Source organism: Rhodofomes roseus (genome assembly GCF_022264815.1).
Source record: "Rhodofomes roseus strain CIRM-BRFM 1785 chromosome Unknown C8Q71scaffold_16, whole genome shotgun sequence".
In the NCBI taxonomy this organism is placed as follows: domain Eukaryota; kingdom Fungi; phylum Basidiomycota; class Agaricomycetes; order Polyporales; family Fomitopsidaceae; genus Rhodofomes; species Rhodofomes roseus.
The window spans coordinates 166760-186301 of NW_025952972.1; the positions used below are offsets into that span (position 1 = coordinate 166760).

Sequence of the window (19542 nt, forward strand, 5' to 3'; positions counted from 1 at the left end):
GCCACAAGCCTTACTCGGAAGGGGCCCTGGGAGTCTGGAATCTCCGCCTTCGCGCCGTTTCATGAAAATATCGTGTCCACCACGCGCGCACCTAATGTGAGACGCGCACCGACCGGATTCACACACCCGCGGAGGCATGGGCGCACTGCTTTACACTCAAAATCTTCAGCACACTACATCCACTACAAATGACTGAAGATGGAGGCAAAATTTAGACGTCTGAAATGAAATGGCTGCTCACAATCCGCCTGTGGGTGGAGTCGATTGTGATCTGAAGCCAATCCTAGGACAGATCTGCTTGTCGGACTCAACGGGGTCAGATGCGGCGAACGTGGGCACCCCAGACCCAGAACTGAGTCTGTCCCTGCCTGGCCCCTACCCTCGGAGCACGCACAGCTTTCCGGAGCACCGCGCGAAGTTGGGGTGCGGAGCCTATGCTCCAAGACGGTTGGTCACTGCGACACTGCACGGCACATGAGCGATACGAAGCTTCACTGTATTTGAGGATAGAGAGATTTCAAATGTGATAGAACTCACAAGTAAGTTATCGATGGACAGGGTAGCGATGCTACTCCCGCCTTGCGCCGCACCCTGCATCCGGGTTTCAGCGGAGATGCGTCTGGCCCGTGTCTCGTTTGACCCGCGGACAATATCCCCTGCAGTCTTGAAGACACGTCCGGTGTCGTCTCCGAGGCCACCGGAGCATTCCTTCAACGCTGCACGTCGGACGACCTCGGAAGTAAAGTTTGCTGCGTCGGTCCAGTCGAAGATGGACAGCCTAAACTTACATGACTGGCTAGGTAATTCCCGCATTCACTGACATGTCTGCTTACCGTCCGTACGTCACTCCTAAATAACCAATGCAGTGCCCCGCTGTGGGCTTCCCGCCCCGGGTCATTTCGGTGGTGCAGGATGGTCCGGTCGGAGGCAAATCAGTGTCACGCCGTCACAGCGAGTTACAGTGACTCAGTGTGACTCGTGGAAGATTACGGAGGCTGGGGACGAGGGTCTGGTTAGCGTGGCGGAGGAAGACGAGGAATTCGGTGTCACTCGCCACATGGACGAGGCCTATATCGAGGGCCTGCACACACTTGACGCGGATCCATGTGACGACGTCAGAGGTGCATCCCACTGGGCTAGTAATGCCGGCAATAAGCATCTATCTCTGGGAGTGGTGCTGATTCAACGTCGACCGGAGCTCGGGATACGCATCCAATGACTAGTGAAGGAAGAGTGAAGCGAAGATTGTTAGTCGAATCCACAAACAAAGAGGGATCTGTGTGCGTCTGATTAACTCGGCATTGTCTTGTGGAGACATCAACACCGAACATATCGGATTCGTACGCCGTGGGTGCAACGAGAAGGCATGAGCAAGGAAGAGTCGAACATCGCAAAAAGAGGACAACAAGCGTCTGTTGAGCGTATCATCAGAAAGTCAAAGTCAGGTCAATCATGCAGGGCGGGGTTATGATGGAAGACCTGGCGCCCTGTAGCCAACGTCGCGCCTGCATTTGTAATGGAGATAGGAGTCTATGCCGTCAACCGTTCCCACTGCATGCCCAGTAAGGAGGACAAAGGCAAAGACAGGACAGCTTGAGCGCAGGTTGTGTGGTGCGATGCCATGTTCCACCGACGTATTTCGAAGAGACCATGCGATCGTAAGCTATATTCGAGCTGAGGGATGGAGAGCCTGCTACGCACCTAAGTACTTATCAACGAGCAGAGTAGACTTCGGTCAACACCGGGTTCACCACGACTCAGGAGTATCCGCAGTCGCTAAGTACGCAAGACGCCGGTACGATGGTCTGTTCCAGAGTTCGTCAGTGAAGTTATGACATTTACCAGGCGGGTCCAAGAATACATTTCAAATGAGCCTGAAAACATATATGACGGGCGTCTGTCAACGCGTCGCACTCGGAGATCCTGCCAGACGGGCATCCACAATGCGCAGTACTCAATGACAACAGCAAACTGCCACCTACCTCGGCGCGAATCGCAGAAGCAGTCGACGGAGAGATCGAGCGCGGCGCGACCTCATTCGATCCCGATCAGGGATCAGTCCGAGCACGCCGGAGGGCGCGAGCAATGGCGAGACGTGCTTGTACCGTGCTTTAAGTAGGTGTCCACCTTGCTCCATGACATCGCCGCGTGCCGCCACCACCACTCTTCAGGCCATGATCATCGAGTTCCAGTCAGCGAGCACGAGGTTTCGAGATGCGTCGGGCGTAACTCACCGGTGCGACGCGCGGTGCTGAATTTGGAAGTATGAACAGCGGGTGAGCCGGTGCGATGAGATCGGGATTGCATCGCGACCACCTGCATTGGCAGAGGCCGTCCTATGTGGTGATGAGACACTGCGACTGATCGTCAGCGACATGTGGCATACTTGGCGTATTGCAAACACCACGGGAAGATATCAGCAGCCGGGCAGCATAGTAGGTGACTATGTTTGAAGAGCGGTCGCATGCGGTAGTGATGCTACACGCGAGGACCACAGCACCAAGCGGGCTTTATGAACAGCGATCCTGCATCTCGCAAGCGACGAGAGCCACAGACGTCAGTGCGTACGCACCTACAAGTCCAATCATACTTGCAGCCGTGCATCATTCCTGCGTCGTTTTCGAGATTGCTTGCATTAGCTGGCGCGCGAAGACCGGCGGGACATTCCTTGAAGGATCGTGTGTATATTGTGGTGACTGTCAGAGGGTATCAGCTCGTTCAATATGCGCCTGTGTTGCACTGCATTCAGCACTGAAGCTGAAGCATCGGAGAGATGATGGTGGCGTTTTGCGACTTACCAGAGACTACCATTTTCGAGTTGCTGCCCAGTGGGGCCCATTCGTGACCGTATCGGGACGCAAAGAGCATCTTGAACGCCAGATGGCGCGTGACCTCGAGATGTCTGTGAAGAGTCGTGAAGTATGAACATCTGTGACGCCAATGACCTACTCTCCGTTTGAGTGGTTGAACATACATATCATTGCTGCTTCATGATATACACATCAATGCGTTTTAGACAACCCATAATTGAGGATACCTGATACCCTTTCTAGCCTCTAGGGCAGAGGTAGGTCCGACTAGCTGAAGCAGCGAGAAGCTGATTGACTCTGGGGTCTGTTTCGCAGCTTTTTTCGGCGTTCAGTCACCATCAACGGCAGCTACCTTGAAACGTACATTGCCTCAGTGTACATACCAACCTGTTCCAATGTCTTATCGGTAGCGCCTCCTTGGCTTCACGGATGTGCAGTCCTGAGGCCAAAATCAGGCCCGTTGATGCCGTTGCGTGGCGAGGATCAGCATAGCTCACGTCCGAGTCTATGTTCGTACCTGTGATCAGGCATGATTGTCCCTATGAGTAGGTACCACGTAGACTGAGAAGCGAACGCATCTGATATTCGCGTCTTGCGACACTGTGTCCTGCAGGTCTGCCATCTCGGAACATACAAGGATATGACGGTTGGGTGCATGAGGTCTGACCGGACAGTGCCATTCTGATTGCCCATCAACATCACGCTTTCAGGCTACCGGCGGCACGCTTAATACACAGCAATGACCGCGTACGTTGCTCAAGCAAGATTTTCTATTCCTATATACTATGCGACTGATGAGTCATCGTGATTACTAGTACGCTCACCGGAGACTTGTTTGCCATGAAAATCTTGTTTCTAACGACTTGTCCTGTAGCTTTATTTGCTACGAAGTCGTCCTGGCTAAAGCATATTGAAGGGTAAAGAGGTTCCTGCTTGTAGCATGACCAATCGCACACAACTTCCTGCGAGCGTAAGATTCCGCATGCCGGATAAAGAAACGATGCCGCCTTCTATGTCAGGCACTACGTGAGCGTCGAGACCGAACAGAAGCCACTGTTACTGAGTAGTGATGCCTCGCGGCAAACCGTATCGCGCTTGTTATTTCCCACATCAATGGAAACGCATGGCTCAGGATGCCAGGATGATATCGGCAACGATCGCAGTCCCTAGTGGCCTCTCAGGCGTGATCAGTCCAGCGTGTTCGACGACAGGAGGATGAAGTATATGGGAGTTGACAGTATACGTACGTACGATCCCCGACAACGTTCACTACGCGCGCGAAACCTTCCAGTCCCTGGACGTGGAGGGTTTCCGAACCTTGCCTAACAAGTTCGAGCTTGCCATCATGCCCTGCTCACGGGCCGGCCGATCGCACCCTGCCAGTCGACTTCCCCGTCCTCGAGCCCACCTCCGAAAGTTCGGACCACACTTGCAAGCCAAAAGGCTATCACCGTGCGCCCACAAACGCGTCAGTGGCGTAGGACAGCCTGGGCCGCACGCGCGCTGATGCAGCGATGGCCCACGGCGGTAAGAACTACTGCCTCCGGTCGTTCCCGTGCTCGAGGTTCTATCTGCGAGGGTTCCCAGTAGATAGGGGGCAAAGAGAAGCACAAAAGTACGACAGTCGTCACGGTATTGGTCTGGATGGGGTTGCGGGAACGAGGCAAGGGGGTATATGTGCCCCGGGCACAAGAAATCTTCAGGGAATGGTCTGTTTTGCCCGTTGGTGAAGATTGGACGCGATGAGGTGCGGGGAACAAGGTAATTTTGGCGAAGTGATAGTATGGTTGTGTTGTGAACATACAAGCCGCTGGACGCGGCTAATCGAGTGCGATGTTCGGGTTGCGAAGAGTACAGGCATGTGTCACCAGTGCCATGCATTCGCCATTCGCCAGGCTGATATCTAGCAAACTAGATGCCGTCTTCAGCGAACAAGCTACACCAAACATTCCGATCGGGTAACGAACCTTATGAGGCAAAAGAAATGGGTGCCTGTAAGCATAGTCGACGTACGTACACATAAGAAGTCGAGTACAAACTGCTGTCATGTTCTCGATCACTCACCTCGATCGTAAGAGGAAGACATCCACAATGTCCTGATCCGCGAACTGGTCTTGTACTCGTATCCCGGATGTCACTAGAACCGGGTACGTGTGTAGGACCCCTGATTATATGCGGAGAGGCCTGATCTGCTCGCGCGCAAATTCAGCCCTTTTGTCCGGACTTTTTTGGCGAAATTTGGCGAGATTTGGTCGGATAAAATCAGGCAGTCCCAAGTTCGGCGGGGGTTTGTCCGGACTTTTCCTCAGGCCTCTACCGACGGACCCCGCCATTTAGCAGGGTTGGTGCTCTCGGGGGGTTGTCGTCGCGCTGACGCCGTTCGCGAGAGCACCTGGGCTGGCCATGTCCGGATGTTCCTCACCCCTCGAGCAATCACGACAAGCTATGTCCGTACAGTTCCTCAGCCCTTCCCGGCGAAATTTGCCCATTTGTCCGGACAAACATCAGCCCCAGCCCCTCCGAATCGCCCAAATTTGTCCGGATTCGATTAAGGCTTCCTCCCCAATTATCAGGGGTCCTACGTGTGTCCACTGAGGCAAAGCTTCGAATGAGTACCACCACCGTCATGCATATCTATTAGGAAATCCACCATGGAAAACGGAGTACAGCTCTTGGACGCTCGCGGATCACATTCCTGGGATATGTCGCGCCCAAGGATCCCACCCATCACCCATCGAAACCACAAACCTACGTGCAAAGACTAGTTGGCTTTGCGCGCAGCATACCGTATCTGACGCTGTCTGTATTGGCCACTGTGCCGTCATCGCGTCGCATGGTCTCGCCTATGATCCTCGAGGCGGAAGTGAACGCGTATGTTCGAAGCGCGCTTAGTCACGAGTCCATTGCAGATGCCGTACTGGCGGTCATCTGCATGCAGTCCGTCAGTATAGTAGTCCTCGAAATGTCGTCACCATGTACTACAGGTGCAGTGTATGAATGGGGCGCTCAAACGCACCGCGACTCAAACGGGAGGAGGAACGGTCTGGTGCATCCGCGAGGTAATTGGCAGATCCTGGCCATCGTGCGAGCTCCTCGCATGTATGACGCACCGTGTAGCATTAGTTGAGCTGACAACGTGCCGGCCTTGTGTAAGCGCAGTCATGAGTTGGACTTCAAGGTTGCCAGGCGATGCATAAGTTATAAGGAATGCCATGTGAGGACATAATGGAGATCAGCCGAGCTGTTGGGACGCACCAGAATACCACCAGCTCTGGTTTGGTCCGAGACAACGAACAATAGCTTCGGTGGTTGGAGTACACGTAGACATCACGCCGTGTAGTACTGGAACGTCGAGTGAATGCTTCGGTCGATCATCTTCCTCACTGCCCCGCTCATCCAACTGATGGGGACGGAGCGCGCATTGACAAACGGAGACAATCGCATGATCAGTAACGTGTCCGCTCCGAGTGCTCGACGTCAAGCGGTCAATATGAATCCTGTCCAGACACTGGATCAAATGCGTTTGGGGACGGGCAATGAGCGGTGCACGCACGGAGGTTCATGCAATCGGAAACAGAGGTGTTTTCTTCATATGCGGTCAATCGGAGGCGCCGGATAAGTACGCACAGATTGCGCACAGACCAATGTTGCTGATGAGCGCTGCCGGCGGCGGTGAGTGGTCATGAGCAGACACCATACACATGCAACCGGTAGCCTCGAGGCCGCAGCGTGCGTTTTGCAGTCAGGCGCGTGCGGCTACAAAGTTGCAATTGCAATTGATTCTAATCGGGCGTGCGTCCGGGGAGCGTCGGACCGAGCTTCTGGAAGGTTACAATTGCTGAGATAGGAAGGGCGCGCGGTTGTTCAAATGTTCATCCAGGCGACCGGCGGAACGTCCATAAGTTTGTTGCCACATCGCGAGGCGCGGGAGCGTAGGGGAGCGTCGCGGAGGTGGGTGTTACAAACAAGCGTGCGGGGTGAGAAGCCGGTGAGTGCGATCCTGGTGCGATCAAAGGGGAAAGAGGCTCTCCTTTTTGGGTTCGTCATATTGCCATTGAGACGGATGCAAATGTCGGGGTAGAAAAAATCCACGAATCGTGCAACCCCATGGCCACGACGGCGCTATGCAGCCGAGTCAAAAATCAGACGCGAGCTGTCTGAAGGACTGCCCGCAAAATCGTGCCGTGCATGTCCGTTGATGTTTGCGACTCGTAACGTGTCCGCTATCATGGCAAAAGCGGCCCTCCAAAAGCGATTCAGCGACAGGCGTGGAAATGACGCCGTAGTATGGCATCAATAACAACGAATATCGGAATATCCCAGCGTACCTCTTTCCTCGTGTTGATCCCTCCCAGGCACTCAGGCCAATCAAGTTCACCTTGTAAGAACGTGTCAATCAGTGACAACCGCGGACTTCATTGTCCCCACCACCTATGAGAAATTGCTACTCAGCTTTGTCTCCTTAGCTAGAAGACGGCCCTGACTTCAGCCACGGCGCTCGGGCCACCACAAGTCATCTTGCCACCTTCCGTGTTCGGACCTGCTACAACAAACTTTAGTGGTCAGATTTGAACACCGAAACACGGCATATCACGACGCCACAAAGCTCAAGCTCGGGCTCAGACGCACCGAAGTCTTCGAAGACCAACTTCACGACGTAATGCATGGTCTCCCATACAATAGACTCAGCACGTTGGGAGAATCGATGTCTCACCCTGTCTGGACCCTGCAGTAAGCTGACCACCGATAGAGCATTGAGCCTGGTGGAGAGAGACACCGGACCGCCCCGTATCACCTACGTTTGGTTCTGCCGCGTTCAAAATCCGAGAAGGACGAACTGGCCTATGATCGCAGCCACGAGAGCTTCCGACCCGAGGCTCCGACGCGACTTGCCCAAATGCATCCTCCCCTGCCTCCGCGAACACGTACACAAGAAGCCAGCCTGCGCCAGCTGGAAAGCCTATCCCCGGATCGCGTGGGCGCGCGCCCGTGTCGGGTCGCGTATATGATCAGACGCTTCTGCCGCGTTCCGATGGGTGAGTTACACGCCCAGCACGTGGCTCTCGACCTTCCAAAATTGCACAAAATTCCAATATCGCGTCTGTCCTCCAGATGCACGACAAACCCGAGTAGTCGTCACGCAACCGCCGTTGACGACGGCCGGCGTTTGGGGGGATGGCGGGATGCCGCCGCTTGGCTAGAGGCAGGTTGGAGGATTATGCGGATGTCAAGCTGCTACATGCGTTGCTGCGAGTTGAACGTTTGAACAGTGACATACAGGGGGGCTATGGCATGCCGAGAGTGAACGATATATGCTGTGGCAGTCCCGGTGAGACAGGAGCGATTGATGAAGTTGTTGAGGTCGCGCGCAGAGTATCTAGGAAATATGTCCTCGGCACAGCGTGGTCAAAATGCTGCAGAAGGTGGCTCAACGAAAGTGACCGAGGCATGGCTGACTTCGACAATGGTCCGACGTCGTATCGGGTCAACAGACAAAATTGATACCTTCCCAGTCAGCATAAACATCTTCGAACGCGACAGCTAAACATTCGTACCTTGACAAGCTGTCGACACGCGACGGCAATGGCAAATGTCCATAAGCTCTGAAGACACGGGTCAGCGCAGGTCAGCGCACAAGGACAACTGTATCGGCAGGTGGTGCGATGGCCGAAGATATGGCGCCTCAGCAGGACGATAATCCTCCGACACAGTGACAGCGAGAATAGGGGCGTATATGTGTACCTGTGTTGACGTACCTTGCGAGCGTCGCGCATCGATCACGGCGTCCAGCTCGCGGGAGTCCGCACGGGGTCACAGAAACAGTCCAGGACATGTCTACCATATGCGACTGTATGCGCGTCAGTACACAGCTTCTTGGAGCTGGCTAGGGCGAACTCTCTTGGAGTGGAGTAAAGCCGCTTGCATGGGCAGTGGGGCGAAGGCACCAAGTACTGCAGAGGACTGCGCCGCAGGTCCGCGAACGTAGAGTGACTCGAGCGCCGTGGGGCCCGTACACAGGCGTCCTGGCAGCAAAATCGTCAGGCTGGAGTGCGAGAGTTCAGCCTGGGCAAAGGGGTTTGCGACGGCTGCATAAGGTCATAGCGTTGGAACTTGATTGGAACCCACGAAAGTTGGACGGCGATGTTGACAGCAGACTGGGAACCGGGATCATTGACCTCGAAGTCTGAGGTTGCGTCGGTTCCGCGAAACAAGCTTCAAGAATGCATGTGTGGATGATCATAATGCGTCCAGTTCGCGTCTGAGGCCTGAACTACCGCCGAAATGAATGGCTGGCACGAACGTGCACTTCGCCGCACAGGGATAGCAAGGATAGCATAATTGAGAGGCTCTGCGGTTCAACGTCGTCCAAAGCGGCACACTGACTGGATAACGCACCGCGGCGGCCATCCAGAGGGCACCTCTCTGAATTCATGACGCCGGCCAACCACAGAAGTACGGAGTGCTAACGCCCAGGCTCCTGTCAAAGTGTTGAGTAAGGTGCCCGCCGTCCTGGGTGGTGTGGTCATGGGCGTACCGAAAGCAGAGAGCCGTCGTGTAGCAAGTAGATCGAGTCTAAACAGCCCCTAAGTGTCGTGATAGGGCGTGATACACCGACGCCTCGACGACAATTTAATCAAAGGCCCGTGGCCGCAGCGGAAGCTTTGACTCCGAGGTCCCTGAGCACACGAGAACTGCTTCCGTGCTCGATGCATGACCTATGTAGGCGCGGAGCCCCAGCACGACCTGTAGTGACAGCGTGTACCGTAGAGAGCAGTTTAGACTCACCGACGACCGCGACCGCCCAGCCCAGTCAGCCTCGACGACTGCGCCCTCCATGCGCTTGCCGACTATCGGACGACGACCTGCGCGATCGCGGCAGCCCAATGGTTTTCGCGAGTCGCGATAGATTGTCTGCGCTCGATCCAGGGGTCGCCGAGCCAAACAACCCAGGTTAGAAGCAGCCGCGCGGCTGCAGCCCAGAGAGGAAAGGGCGCGTTGTTGAACGTTGACCGCACGATCGCCCGGCCATATGCGTCCGGAAACCACGCACGGTGAAGCGAGAGCATGCGGAGGGTCCGGCGGAAGGGAGACGGGCTAAGGCTAAGGAAGGGCTGACTGGGGGTCAGATGCTGGAAGATCTGAACAGGTCGTCGCCGGTCGCGCGTTCGACCAGACTCGGATTTGGACGAGAAAGACAGAAGTTGCGCTGATGTCGGTCGGGGGCGGCCACGACCTTGCTGAGCGTGCCCGCGTAGCGGCAAAAGAGCAAAGCGAGAGACAACGGCGGGCGCGACGGGGTGAACGTTGAGGGCAAGCGACGAAGGCGCCCAACCGGCGCACAGACTGTTCAAGTCCAATCCTTGGACGCAGCTAAGTAAGGCCTCTCGAACATCACACAAGACAGGAATTGCAGTGTTTAGCTTCATTATATTTTTCTTCCCAGCGCGTTAACACTAGTACGGCCAGCCTATGTTCACCTATATAACTGAAGACGGATTGCCCTATAGTGAAGTGCCCTAAGCAGAGACCATGTACAACTATAGATAAGCTACTTTGTATGGTAATGATACAGTGACATGCAAATATTCTCGAGAGACTATAGAGGGCGCGGACGACATGCGAGACGTAAACAATGCACGATGAAACGGGTCGTGACGGCGGGGTACGAGGAGCAATGTAAGAGACGACAGAAAGAAATGCCACGAACCGGATGCAGCAATATGCGAGGCAAGAGGGTCCTATGCTCGAGCACGGTGTCCAGGAGAGGGAATGACAGCGACCGCACGCGCGACAGCGAATGCGCGGCGGCCAGTTGGATGAAAGCAAGCATGAGGAAAAACTGACATGGCAGGTCGCCGGACGGCTCTACCACACACACGGCACCGCGTGCGCGTACCAGTCCTGCCCTTTCGCCTTCTTCGCCGTCGAAGAGTGGTCGGTTGACGTCGTCGATATCGAAGGGGACTCCTTCGTGGGGATGGACTCGAGGGTGTTCGAGCGCGAGAGCGACTTGCTCGTCTGCTTTCGCAGTGGCGGCGGCACGACGGCGGCGACGGAGTCTTGCTCGATCGCGTGTGGCGTCCCATGGGTGCTGTGCGAGGCGATACGGATGTTGGCGTCGACGAACCCCGGTGGCGTCGATGGCGACGCGGACGAGGCCGGACTTGTCGAGGTCGAGTACGACTGCTCGGGCGTGTCGGGCGTGTCGGGGCTTGTCGGCGGACTGGGGTACGCTGGGGGAGTGTCGACGGGCATGGGGGTGGGCTTTGGCGGCGACGTCGACGGACGTGCGGCGAAGCTTGGCGTTGCAGTCGACGTGGCACCGTAGGGTGTCGTCGAGGGAACTGGTGTCGGCGCTGGGGTGGGGAGGACGTACGTTGGGTATGGCCCTTGGCCCTTGAAGTCTCTCCGTACCTTCGCCTCGAACTCCTTCAACGCTCCCGGCTCGATATTGAGCTGCCACTCCAGGTAAGAGCACATCTCGCGCTCCATTTGGTTGACTTCGCGGAGGGCGAACATGCCCTGGCCAACGATGCTCCACGACTTGTTAGAATAGGTGTCGTCGCAGATAACTTTAGAGGCGATCATGAAGGCGGAGATGAATAGGCGGTGGCCTGACGAACCGCGAGCGGCGGGGAATCGGGCTTTTAGTCGCTGGAGCAGGTAGAGGGCGGCGAAAGTGACGGAGGTATGGAGCCGCGTTCGATGCAGGGCGTATGCAATGAACAGCGCGAGGGGCGGCGACGGCGCTGGCGGGTTGGCGGTGGATAACGGCGGAAGGTCGGGGCACGCAAATAAATGCGTCACGAACCTTCCGCACAGCTTTGCTGTCTCTTCGTGCCCGTAATACGGGTCGGGCTATAGAGGAGTGGTGAGTTGGTTGAGTCGTTGCTACGTCAGGAGACACTCACGATTCCGTGGTGCGCGCTGTGCCCACTACTACCGCTCGACGGCGCCGGGGGCGGTCTTGAGGAGATCTTGTTTGCTCTCCGGAAGGGCGAGGGATGGCGGGCGGTAGAGGGACCAGAGACAGCGGCCATGATGGAGTAGCAGAGTAGGCGCGGTGGCGATGGGCGACAAACGGTGGCGGCGGAGAGAGGCTGGTGGGATATAAGTGAGCACGCGGGGTATAGCGATGTATAGAAGCGTCGGAAGGGCTCAGGCAGGCGGGCGTGCGTACAGCTGACGCATGGGCGACAGAAGGGCCGCTGGGAAGAGGCGAGGCAGATAAACGAAGAGGTGGCACCCCATCACGCTCCTGCCCGATCAGAACTGCTCTCGCGAATTTGGGCGACAGGCAACAGTTCGCGCTGTGGGACCCCTGCCGCGTGCCCGGCAAGACGCGAGCCTATCGGCTCAGCCCAGTCGCCAGTGCGGGCCCCTGCCTCGCTGCCCCAGGCGCCAGCCCGCCTCGTGCCCGGCAAAGGCACCGACCCATCCGGAAAAAGGGATGCAACAAACACTCACCGTGTGAACACTTGAGCCTTCGGCGCGGAACTGGCGTGGCGGCGCAACGCGACCCTATCTCGAGGCGGCGGGCAGGCTTATCCAGTCAATGCACAGACAATGTCGCGGGCGCAGAGTGCGACGTGCAGAACGTGCGGCAGGGGACGGAGGGGAGGGCGGGGAAATTTGACGGCGTTCTCGCGAGCGACTGGCCAGCAATATATAAGCACGAGCACAAAGGCGCTGTCGCCTTGGAAGGCTGTTTCGGCCCAACGTCCAAGCGTCTAAGCTCCGGTTGCCCGCGTTGGGGCCGCTCCCGATTGGGATAGTCACGCCTGTGACGGGCGGCCACCGCCGGAAGGACCTCGAAGGCTCCCGCCACGGACGGCAGGAGCAGCAAAGTCTTTGTAGTCAGTAGCCACGGCGGTCAGCACAGAACATACCTCGCAGTGCACTACTTTTGTAGGACGCCTACGAGTTGCCTAATATTGTACCAGGCCACCTTCGGTGGTCGACGTCCAGCCGCATTCTAACTTCTATCCCAGGAGACTTTGACACATCCGGTCCACTGAGAGAAGGATGGAAATGACATTCCTATTGGTGTAACGCTTCAGCGGAGGAACAAAGCAGATATAACCTTACGACGAGAAGGCGAGCCATCTCATTCTGTCATTCCACAAGAACGTATGCATACTTGTGGCTGCGCGAAGATCAATGTTGCCTCAAGGCGTTGTCCGTGGGTGGTTGTATGCGGCTTACCTTCGCGACCAATGACTCCCCTCGCACGCGGCCTTTGTCTCGTCCACGCTTGTATTTCGTAACTCTCCGTGCCGATCAGCACGAGAGGCCAAAGCACGAGCGTAAGAGGCAAGAGAGGTTTCGAAGTCCGCTCGACGCGCTTGTGGCGGACCATCTCAGCCACCGTCGCGGTCCACCGTGACATCTCCCAAATAGGAAGGCCCCAACGAGGCCATGCGACCGACGGCCAGTTCTGTCCAGGCGCTCTCACCGCCCGCCGCGACGCACAGCCTTGGTCAGTGCGTGCCTCTGTGATGCGGCGTTGGCAGCGAGCACGCCCCACCGGACTCGCACGACCCCATTCTCGCAACCGTGCATGCTTGCGGCCCCGCCAATCACCCGGGGACTGATGGTGGCCATCATATCACGTCGGGACGTCCGCGCACTGGAACTGGCACGGTGTGTCGAGGGACAGTGACGGCGCACCGCATCGGTGAAGTGCTACTCGACTTGGAGAGGCCCATCTCCTTCCAGTCCGACACAACGACGGGCCTCGGATCGGCACCATCTCAGACTGTCTGGCGCCCCGAGCCGCCGCATCTGTTACATCGAAGAAAAGCGTCGATCAGCGGACGACGGCCCTGTCATCGCAAATTTCGTGCTTCGCGTCGGCGCGACACTTGTGTATGGTCACCGCCCAAATGCGGCACAATAGCCGGCGGTTCGTCACAGTCGCGGTGGCGCTACGGTGGCGCTAGCTCGCGGACGCACGCGGCCACTTTTGTCACGGTGCGACGTCGCATTGTGTACGGATGCGGACGTTCTATTCGGTATGTGTTTGGCTTGTTACCTTCCGCTGGGTGCGCAAGAATGCAGAGCTGTGCAATTGCTCGCCACTTCGGGACTGATCAGATGACGCACTCCTACCTAACTCGACGATTCCCTTCAGCCCGCTTTGGCCTATTGTCAAGCGACCCCGGGCCGCGCATTCAGATGCGGCATACGAACAGCAACCTACGGACAAGGTAACGTTCGCCCAGCCTTGTTCCACGGAATCTGTCTTATCTGTCCTGGAAGACGCGTACTTCTGCTGTGGCGGTCTGCGCACGCACAGCCAAGGAGGCCGATTTTGACTGCACCCAGGGAGCAATACACCCATCAGGATCAGCATCGCGTCTCTGGAGCAACGCATTCTAGGAGGAGGAGGAGGAGGAGGAGGGGGGTCCATTTAGCCACCGGCCGATAGCGCACGCGCGTCTCGACTTCTTGACGGTGCCAGCGCTCACTAGCTACAACATTGCGACCCATGGGCCTACGTACTAGACTACTCATTACTACAGCATCATACGACCCCGGTTCCCCCCCATCCCTGCCCTACATAGGAATGCTTTGCGGAACGACGGGGGGAACGCACGTCTCGTGGCAAGAGGTAAGTGTGCGTCGAAAGACATCGCCTTGACTCAACTTAGTACCCTCTGAGGCCATAAGGCCCATTTTAGATGTGCTTCCCATACTTCGTCTCAGTCCCCGTACTGAAATATCTTTTCACAGAGTGACGGAACATACCTCTGTGCAAGGACCGACTTCATGCGCTTTGGCCTATTAGACGGCAGGTCCAGACCGTCAAAATGTGGCATACGTACAACCGCCCTCGGATCAGGTACTGTTCTCCCGTTCTGTTTTGTTTCTTTGACTTCTACTGACTCAAATTATGCGCAGTTTTGCTCCTCCTAAGTAGGCTTCACCGCCACCTATTGACCCCTCTCCTAGTCCCGTTCCTGGTTTGCTTCCTTCTGAGTCCAGCACCTTCGGTGTGGATTGCTGACGTTCGCTGCCCAGAATTTGTGTGTGACTCCAGCAGCTGTACGTATTGGAGTGATTCGCCGTGCTCCAAGTCGATCGACACACGCGCCCATACCACCTTGTTCCAAGCGTGCCTGCGCCATGCTGTCCTACTCATCACAATCGAGGGTCCTCGGAAGATGCATATGACTGCTGCGGCTCTCGTACTCTCTGCGCGCGGACAGCCAAGCAGGCCGAATTTGACTATACCTAGCAAGCAGTATCGAAGTGTCAAACACGATCAGCATAGCGTATCCACCTCCACCGGTTCCTAGTTTCAGAGGCACGGACGTAAGATCCCGTGGAAGACTGCATTCGGAAGGAACTGCGGATGACTCTTGTTTCCCGGAAACACTTCTCCTGCGCCTTTCTTCTATGATCATTCACATCCTGCTGGTGGCGCCGCCTCGAGAGTACCTTCCATCTTCATCGCTCGTTCCCAGTAGGCACGCAACCGCCCATCGAACGTCGGACCGCTTTCGGTGGCCGCCTCCTCGCCATCTGTTCGAGCTTCTTCTCTTCCTTTCCCCGGAGTAACTTACGCTAATGCCTACGTACGCTGACGCCGGCGCTCGTGCTCAGCCCCAGGCGGTCAATGTACACAGGGTTCATCAGCCACCACAGTACCCAGGCTCCGTAAGTCGTCCCGGGGTTTCTCCCGCCCACCGTCATTAACACCCTACAGGTGATGATCATGAGCTGGCGAGCCCGCACTTGCTCCAGCGCGCGGGACGTACTCGCCAACTGCCACATACAGCACCGACTCCGTCCGCCCATCACTGGCGAAGGCGAACTCGCGTCACTGGTGGCCACGTCCGACGGACATAGTGCGGGTGCCCGAGTAGTCGTGTCCCCCGGTATCCTGAGAGGCACTCGCTCAGACTCTCAGGGATCGGGTGGAGGGTGGCTTCCATTGGGCAGAACCGCGCATTGGCCGCGCGTGACGTCAGGTCTACTCATTGAGAGGGGACGCCCAGGAACTTGAGCTGGCCGGTGTCTTGCCATGAACGCGCGGGGAGACGCGTAAGGTCATGGTCGTTCAAGTCACACAATGCACGACGAGCGTTGATCGCTACATGCTGTCTTACGTCTCATCGAAGTCAAAGACGGCCGCAGAGTCGTGTTCACGTCTCGGACGTCGTGGTACGCAGCTCGCACGGACGCCTGTCTCGTACACAGCCGTCGACACCTCTCCGTGCAATCGGGTGATGTCATTCGCCATGCCTGATAGGCTCTCTCACATGCAGAATGCCCTTGGAGATTCTGTGTATGCATGTCGCCAGCTAACGGTACATAGGACACCTGGCCGTCGCGGATCTACAATCTGTGTCGTAGGTATGACATGGTCTTTGGGCATGCTCCGGCTCTCGTGGCACACTCTAACTGATACACTTCGCAACTCCTCACAGACAGCTCGGAGTCACGAGCGTGCATGATCTGACATCTGGCGTTGAAGACGCTGCTTGCGGCCCGATGTCTCGAATGGGCGCACTGGGCAGCAACCCAAAACGGGCAGTCTCTGGTGAGTCGCACAACGCCACCACCATCATTCCGACCTCCAATGCTGAATGCAGTGCAAGACAGGCGCGTATTGAACGAGCTGTTACCCTCCGACAGTCGCCACATCATACTTCAAGGACCGTCCCGCCGCAGTTCGCGCGCCAACTGATATAACCTCGGAGAGAACGATGTGCATTTGCGAGCATGATCAGACCTAGAGGTGCGTACGCAGTGACGTCTGTATCTCTTGTCGCTTGCACAGAGATACAGGATCGCTTGGTGTGTTGTGGTGCTCGCGTGTCGCATCACTATCGCATGCGACCGCTCTTCAAATACACTCGCCTACGCTGCCCGGCTACTGATATCTTCCCGTGGTGTTCCCAATACGCCAAGCATGCACGTCGCTGACGATCACTGTCAGTGTCCCATCAACGCATACGATGGCCTCCACAGGTGGTCGCAATGTGACCGCGACCTCATCGCACCCGCCCACCCGCTGTTCAAACCTCCAGACTTCGGCACCGTGCGCCGCACAAGCAAGTTACGCCCGACGCATCTCGAACCCTCGCGCTTGCTGACTGGAACTCGATGATGGTGTCCTGAAGACTGATGTATGATGTCACGGCGGCGCACGGCAATGATACGGAGGCATGATGGGCACTCACATAGAGCACGGTACAGGTCCTCCGGCGTGCTCGGACGGAGCCCTGATCGTGATCGAATGAGGTCGCGTCGCGCTCGATCTCTCCGTCGACCGCTTCGATTCTGCGATTCGCGCTGGTGTATGTGGCAGTTTGCTGTTGCGTACTGCGGTTTGCATGCCCGTATGTCAGGATCTCCGTGTGCGGCGCGTTGACGAACGCCCGTCATATGTTCTCAGACTCGGGTTGTGATGCATTCTTGGATCCGCCTGTGAAATGTCAACGTGCCACTGACAGGCTCTGGAGCAGACCATTGCACCGGCGTCTTGTGTACGTAGCGACTGCGGATACATCTGTATCGTGGTACAACGGAGGACGGCGACTGAAGTCTACTTTGCTCTTTGATAGGTGCGTGGCAGTCTTTCCGTCCATCTCGTCACCTCGAATGCAACTGGCGATCGCATTCATTCCTCCGGGTTGCATCGGTGAAATGAGGCGTCAGACTGGATACAGCCCGCGCTTAAACACAGTGCTCTCCTCAGCGTTATATCGCGTTGTCCTGCTTTTGCTTTTGCAACTCCTTACTGGGCATGTAGTGGGAAAGGTTGACGACACAGGAGTCCTATCTTCATGACCAATGCCGGCGCGACGCTGGCCATAGGGTGCCCAGTCTTCCGTCATAACCCCGTCCTCAGCATCTTAGAATTGACTTTGACTTTCTGATGATGCGTCCAACAGACGCCTGTTGTCCTCCTTCGTATTTTTCGAATCCTCATTGACTCATGCCTTTGCACCCACGGCGTACGGATTCGGTGCGTTCTCTGTTGTTGAAGTTTCCGAAAAGTGATGTCGATTGCTACCTCCGTGATTCAGCAGATACACATAGCTCTTTTGTTGACTCCGGATTCTATCGTCGACCTTCGCTTCATCCTTCCTACACAGGTCGCTGGACGAAGCCCCGGAGCCCTGGTCGCCGAATCAGCATGACCCCCAGGGATAGATCTTTGTTGCCGGCATTACTGGCCAAGTGGGATGTACCTCTGACGTCGTCACATAGATCCGCGTCAAGTGTGTGCAGGCCCTCGATATAGGCCTCGTCCATCTGGCAAGTGACACCGAATTCCTCGTCTTCCTCCACCACGCTAACCAGACCCTCGTCCCCAGCCTCCGCAATCTTCAAAGAGTCACACTGAGTCACTTGCCGTGACGGCGTGACACTGATTTGCCTCCGACCGGACCATCCTGCGCCACCAAACTGACCCGGGGCGGGAAGCCCACAGCGGAGCGCTGCATTGGTTATTTAGGAGCGAGGTACAGACTGTAAGCAGACATGTCAGTGATTACGGAAATTGCTAAGCCATATAAGTTCAGGCTGTCCATCTTGGAGCTTGACCAACGCAGCAAATCTTACTTCCGAGGTCGTTCGACGTGCAGCGTTGAAGGAATGCTCCGGTGGCCACGGAGACGACATCGGACGTGTCTCCAAGACTGCAAGGGGATTCTGTCCGCGGGTCAAACGAGACACGGACCAGACGCATCTCCGCTAGGTGCTGCGCAAGGCGGGAGTAGCCTCGCTACCCTGTCCATCGATAACTTACTTGTGAGTTCCATCACATTTGAAGTCTTTCTATCCTCGAATACAGTGAAGCTTCGTATCGCTCATGTGCCGTGCAGTCTTGCAGTGACCAACCGTCTTGGAGCATAGGCTCCGCACTCCAACTTCGCGCGGTGCTCCGGAAAGCTGTGCGTGCTCCGAGGGGCAGGGACAGACTCAGTTCTGGGTCTGGGGTGCCCACGTTCGCCGCATCTGACCCCGTTGAGTCCGACAAGCAGATCTGTCCTAGGATTGGCTTCAGATCACAATCGACTCCACCCGCAGGCGGATCGTGAGCAGCCATTTCATTTCAGACGTCTAAATTTTGCCTGGTGCATACGCTCGACGTCGTCGCCGTAGGTCTCCATCTTTAGTCATTTGTAGTGGATGTACTGTGCTGAAGATTTTGAGTGTAAAGCAGTGCGTCCATGCCTCCGCGGGTGTGTGAACCCCGGGTGCGCGCGTGGTGGACACGATATTTTCATGAAACGGCGCGAAGGCGGGCCGCGGGGATTCCAGACTCCCAGCGTCCCTTCCGAGTAAGGCTTGTGGCGTTCATTTGCCTCCAAGCGCCTTCTTGCATGTCCACTACGGAACGCCTGCGAATGATAGGCGCTGGATAGGTGGGTGTCAGTGGGGGCTATCAACACTAGTAGCCCAACTCAACACATCCAGAAACAGGGACAGCGTCTCAGTCGACATCGGCTTGTCTCAGACAGCAAGACAAAGGTCCTGTATTGTGTCTCATGCGTCCTGCGACCTCACGGTCCAAGCGGCACGATTCCTCGGCAGGGTATCCATCGTCAGTCCTTTGTATAGGTACGGGTTCGTTTTCGCCAGCTCACACGAAGTCAGCGGGCTCACACTAAGCATAGACAGGTGTTCATCGTTTTCGCTGGAGCCCTGTTGTCTTCACATGGTGGTCAGTCAGTACCATATTATCGTACGTTCCATGATGCGAGAACGCGGG

At 56.5% G+C, this 19542-nt stretch overlaps 3 protein-coding genes across 3 annotated transcripts; 1 reads left to right on the top strand and 2 right to left on the bottom strand.

The window, feature by feature from the left end:
* Positions 1–1400: 1400 nt before the first annotated feature.
* C8Q71DRAFT_156150 (uncharacterized protein) lies at positions 1401–3080 on the bottom strand. The gene is made up of 6 exons (XM_047916654.1): positions 2799–3080; positions 2573–2696; positions 2235–2354; positions 1983–2165; positions 1862–1923; positions 1401–1805 (listed from the first exon to the last, which is right to left on the bottom strand). Exons 1-6 carry the CDS (start codon positions 2974–2976, stop codon positions 1777–1779), a joined length of 696 nt encoding a protein of 231 aa, XP_047776673.1. The 5' UTR covers positions 2977–3080; the 3' UTR covers positions 1401–1776.
* A 2976-nt stretch (positions 3081–6056) lies between these two features.
* C8Q71DRAFT_156503 (uncharacterized protein) lies at positions 6057–6554 on the top strand. Its single transcript, XM_047916657.1, has one exon. It carries the CDS (start codon positions 6169–6171, stop codon positions 6427–6429), a length of 261 nt encoding a protein of 86 aa, XP_047776674.1. The 5' UTR covers positions 6057–6168; the 3' UTR covers positions 6430–6554.
* A 4122-nt stretch (positions 6555–10676) lies between these two features.
* C8Q71DRAFT_859691 (cyclin-like protein) lies at positions 10677–11851 on the bottom strand (the record flags this gene model as incomplete). The annotated part of the gene is made up of 2 exons (XM_047927679.1): positions 10677–11669; positions 11723–11851. The coding sequence occupies 2 exons, from the start codon at positions 11849–11851 to the stop codon at positions 10677–10679; spliced, it is 1122 nt and encodes a 373-aa protein (XP_047776675.1).
* Positions 11852–19542: the final 7691 nt, after the last annotated feature.

What these genes read in the sequence shown, in the direction of transcription:
- C8Q71DRAFT_156503 (XM_047916657.1), top strand. Translation starts at nt 6,169, where the DNA reads ATGCTTCGGTCGATCATCTTCCTCACTGCCCCGCTCATCCAACTGATG.
- C8Q71DRAFT_156150 (XM_047916654.1), bottom strand. Translation starts at nt 2,976, where the DNA reads ATGTATGTTCAACCACTCAAACGGAGAGTAGGTCATTGGCGTCACAGA. An exon ending in CTCGAAAATGGTAGTCTCTG is followed by an intron (nt 2,697 to 2,798) that starts GTAAGTCGCAAA and finishes ACCCTCTGACAG; the next exon opens with TCACCACAATATACACACGA. An exon ending in TTTTCAGGCTCATTTGAAAT is followed by an intron (nt 1,806 to 1,861) that starts GTATTCTTGGAC and finishes ACTCTGGAACAG; the next exon opens with ACCATCGTACCGGCGTCTTG.